The sequence below is a fragment of the Nanorana parkeri genome, unplaced genomic scaffold, assembly GCF_000935625.1.
Source record: "Nanorana parkeri isolate BGI_ZX_2015 unplaced genomic scaffold, ASM93562v1 scaffold164, whole genome shotgun sequence".
Lineage (NCBI taxonomy): Eukaryota > Metazoa > Chordata > Amphibia > Anura > Dicroglossidae > Nanorana > Nanorana parkeri.
This window is the reverse complement of record NW_017306432.1, coordinates 477,878-481,358: the sequence shown is the minus strand read 5'-3', so window position 1 is coordinate 481,358 and position 3,481 is coordinate 477,878. Positions and strand designations below refer to the sequence as shown.

General features: G+C 40.5%; 1 protein-coding gene across 1 annotated transcript in view; it reads right to left on the bottom strand.

Annotated features, from left to right (window-relative positions):
* PTPDC1 (protein tyrosine phosphatase domain containing 1) overlaps window positions 1-3,481 on the bottom strand; it is a 47,504-nt gene that overhangs the window by 28,419 nt on the left and 15,604 nt on the right. Inside the window, exon 5 of the mRNA XM_018554548.1 lies at window positions 2,464-2,601. Coding sequence (XP_018410050.1) covers window positions 2,464-2,601 — 138 coding nt within the window. The remainder of the gene's footprint in view (window positions 1-2,463; window positions 2,602-3,481) is intronic.

Here is a 3,481-nt window from a genome sequence, read left to right as displayed (position 1 = left end):
CCCTACTGTCATTAATCTTAACATAAAGTATCTCTAAATCAAGGACAGGTAACAGCAGAATTATCAGCGGTCAGTACATTACTAGGGACCAGAGCTGTGGACAAAAGCTGTCAGGGAACAGGGGGCGGCAGTGCAGGGATTTAACTTTTAACATGAATTTTCCAACTACCTACTATCTTCAGAAGTCTTTTTTGGCATATTAGATATCGGGGCCTCAGTGTACATTCAAAATCTTTACAACCCTACCACCAACATCACTTCAATCAAGTTCTGGAAGAGGTGGTGAAGTATTCAGTAAAAACAAAAACAAAAAAAATGGTAGCAGCAATAATAATGACCATCAAAATATTTTCTATTATGACATAAATGTTAGTACTTCTGCACATGATTACTATACAACCTTAATACAAACATTTATGCAAAGCTGCAAACATCTGTCAGTTTTTAGTTGAAGAGACACTTAGCTGTTTATTATAGTCTGAGGAAGATTGACATAAAGGGTTGATTTCAGTACTGGCCGGGGTGACCTGAAGCTCTGAGGGCAATAAATCTGCACTACCCTGACAGCTAAACAAATTCTCCTTACTACACAGTCTGCAAAGAGGATCTGTGACAAGTGACAACCATTATGTCTCCTGCTGTTCTTGATTGGAAATGTCATGGAAAGTACAAGGTCAGTGTCAAAAGCAACCTCTGCAATCCTTAACGATACATTACTGGATATGTGTTATCGTCACATGCACACAGATTTTTGTTAACATTGCCTCAACAGGCCCCCTAATGGGTTCCCCCTCTACCCCCCAAGCCTCAAAGCATCCACCTGGACTGCTGTGGCTATTGTTACGTTCCTGTCCAGTGATCTTCACTTTGCAGACCTGCCCAGCGTTGCACAGCGTTTCCACCAAAAGAGTCCTCATGGTGCGCATTTGCATTTTCACTAAGGCCCCGTACATTTTTATGGAAAAGTCATCCTCTGCTGGACCATTGGAGGCCCCCATAAATATGGATTACCCATAGGAATGAATACTGCCCTGGTGCACATGCATACTAAGAACACCCAGTGTAGACATTTTTGCTGGGCACTGTGCAGTGATGCACAAAGAAGCTTGCTGGATCGAGGGTGAAGGTAAGTATTTTAGCAAGTGGATTGCACTTGCGGGTGCGGGAATTGCTTAAAAGACAGCTGTACCAGAAGTACAGTTGTCATTTTTAGGGAACCTACTTACAGTAAATAAGCATTGGGGCGCCACTCAAACTGAATAGCAATGTACATATACCTGTGCATCTGCCCTGTGTTTGTAACTGAATTTTGTCCTTATGTTCACCTTTTATAATCTCTGACCAACAGCACTCAGACTGAAAGACAAAAGGTCAATACTCTGAACTAATCAGGGCTCTATTGCTTTGCACAGTCCTCCGAGTCTAACGCTGTGAACCTGCGTACAGGAAAACAGATCATTGGGATAACCTTATCAATGTGTTCATTTTTCCTCTTCCAATATGCAGGCTGAAAAAGGAGCAATGACTAAAGCTGGCCATATGCTATGCAAATTTTGGCTGGTTCTTCAGTAACCAGTTAAAATTCGCACAATGGGTGCCACTGCTGGCACCCTTCCAGCCACCATCCCTTGATCAGCTGATTAAAAGAGCCAGCTGGAAAATCTATGAATCAACAGTGCTTGCAGCCAATCAGCTGCAAGCACCATTCGTGTATTCTGACAGCAGTTGGCAGGCACTGTCAGAATACAATGAAGATAGGGGTGGATTATATACTGAGCTTAGGGCGACGGGAGGATGCTAGTTTGTGTCCTCCCATTAACCTTCGGAGAACTATGGGGCCTAACCCCTAACCCCATAGTTCTCCTTTCAAGGAATAGGGAGCAGTAGTTTAGTGGCCACTTTTCCCTGTAGTCACCCATCAGATGAGGGAGTACTGTTACATAATTTCAAAGGGAGAAGGGAGCTGGACTGTGCAAATAGGGGAGGGAGGGGGGGGGGGGGGGGAGGGATTTCTATCCCTAAGTGAAACGACATCCTGTCAATAGCATGCATAAGAGATGTTGTTTTTAAAACTTAGAGGGATGCTTTTGATATCTTTGCTTTATCCAGGCCCTATATGTTAAACACCGGTGTGTGCTTGATCAAACATCCTGACAATTATTTATTTCAGGTACTCTATAAAAGTGAGTGTGTGAGCATGTTTATAATATAATTACAACACTGGAGCTTACTACCATTGGCTGTAGGCCTACTCAAAAATAATACATGGAATTTATCATGACTGGAGCAGACAAAATCTAGAGCAGCTGTGCATGGCAACCAATCAGCTTCTCTCTTCAGTTTGTTCAGTTAAGATTTGAAAATGAAAGAGAGAAGCTGATTGGTTGCCATGCACGGCTGCTCCAGATTTTGTCTGCTCCAGTTTGATAAATCCCCCTCTTTATCTCTTTCAACTTGTCTTACCTGTGCGTCCTAGGCCGGCGTGGCAGTGAATTGCTACTTTTCCCTCTTGTAAGGCAAATGACATAACTTTCACCATATCCAAAATTGTGGTCAGGGAAGCAACACCGTAGTCTTTCCATCCAAAATTGTAAAAATAAACTGAAAGAGATGAATTCTTAATCAGGTTAAGCCAGAAATCAGTGACTTCTACAAGTGAGCGGATGAGTTACAAGCACAGTATGTACCGTGTTCAAGGAGTTTCATCAAGATCTATTCATACTGATTATTGCAGCTAGCTGTCATACTAATTAGCAGATACTGATAGGATACCATTTATTTAGGGTCATAACACAACATTCAGTAACAGTCCTGTAGTGGTGAGCATCTAATGTGGGAAATCTAATCATATAAGGCTTGTGAAATAATGAATCAGCGACATTATGTGACAACACAAAAGCTTCGTATAAATGTTCACTTGTCAGAGAATAGCATATAACATTCTGCTAACAGTTTATTTCAGAATTCATTACAAGTCCCTTTTCGTGAGATCTTTTCAACTAATTTCAGTGGCATCAAATATTTGTTGAAGTTGTATTACAACTGCTGCTACTACCATCATCACTACTAACAACACAACATATTAATAATATTGTTACTCTCATTATTATTTTATATAATATTAACCCCTTCATGACTGAGGCCTTTTTTTCATTTTTTGTACCCATGTTATATTCCACATTTTAGGCCTGAAAATTACTTAAAACCCCCCAACATTATATATTTTCTGAATGCCAAGACCCTATAGAATAAAATGGTGGTAGTTGCAAATTTTTATGTTGCGCAATATTAGCGCAACTCCTTATTAAACCCCAATATTTAGTGAAAAATTTAATTAAATGCCCCAAAACACAACAAAATACCAATTTTTTTAATGAAATATAAAAGATGAGGTTACAACGAGTAAAACGATACCCAACATGCCCAGGTTACAAATTGCGTGCATCCGTAAAACGGCGAAAAACCCCAGTACCCCAAAAAG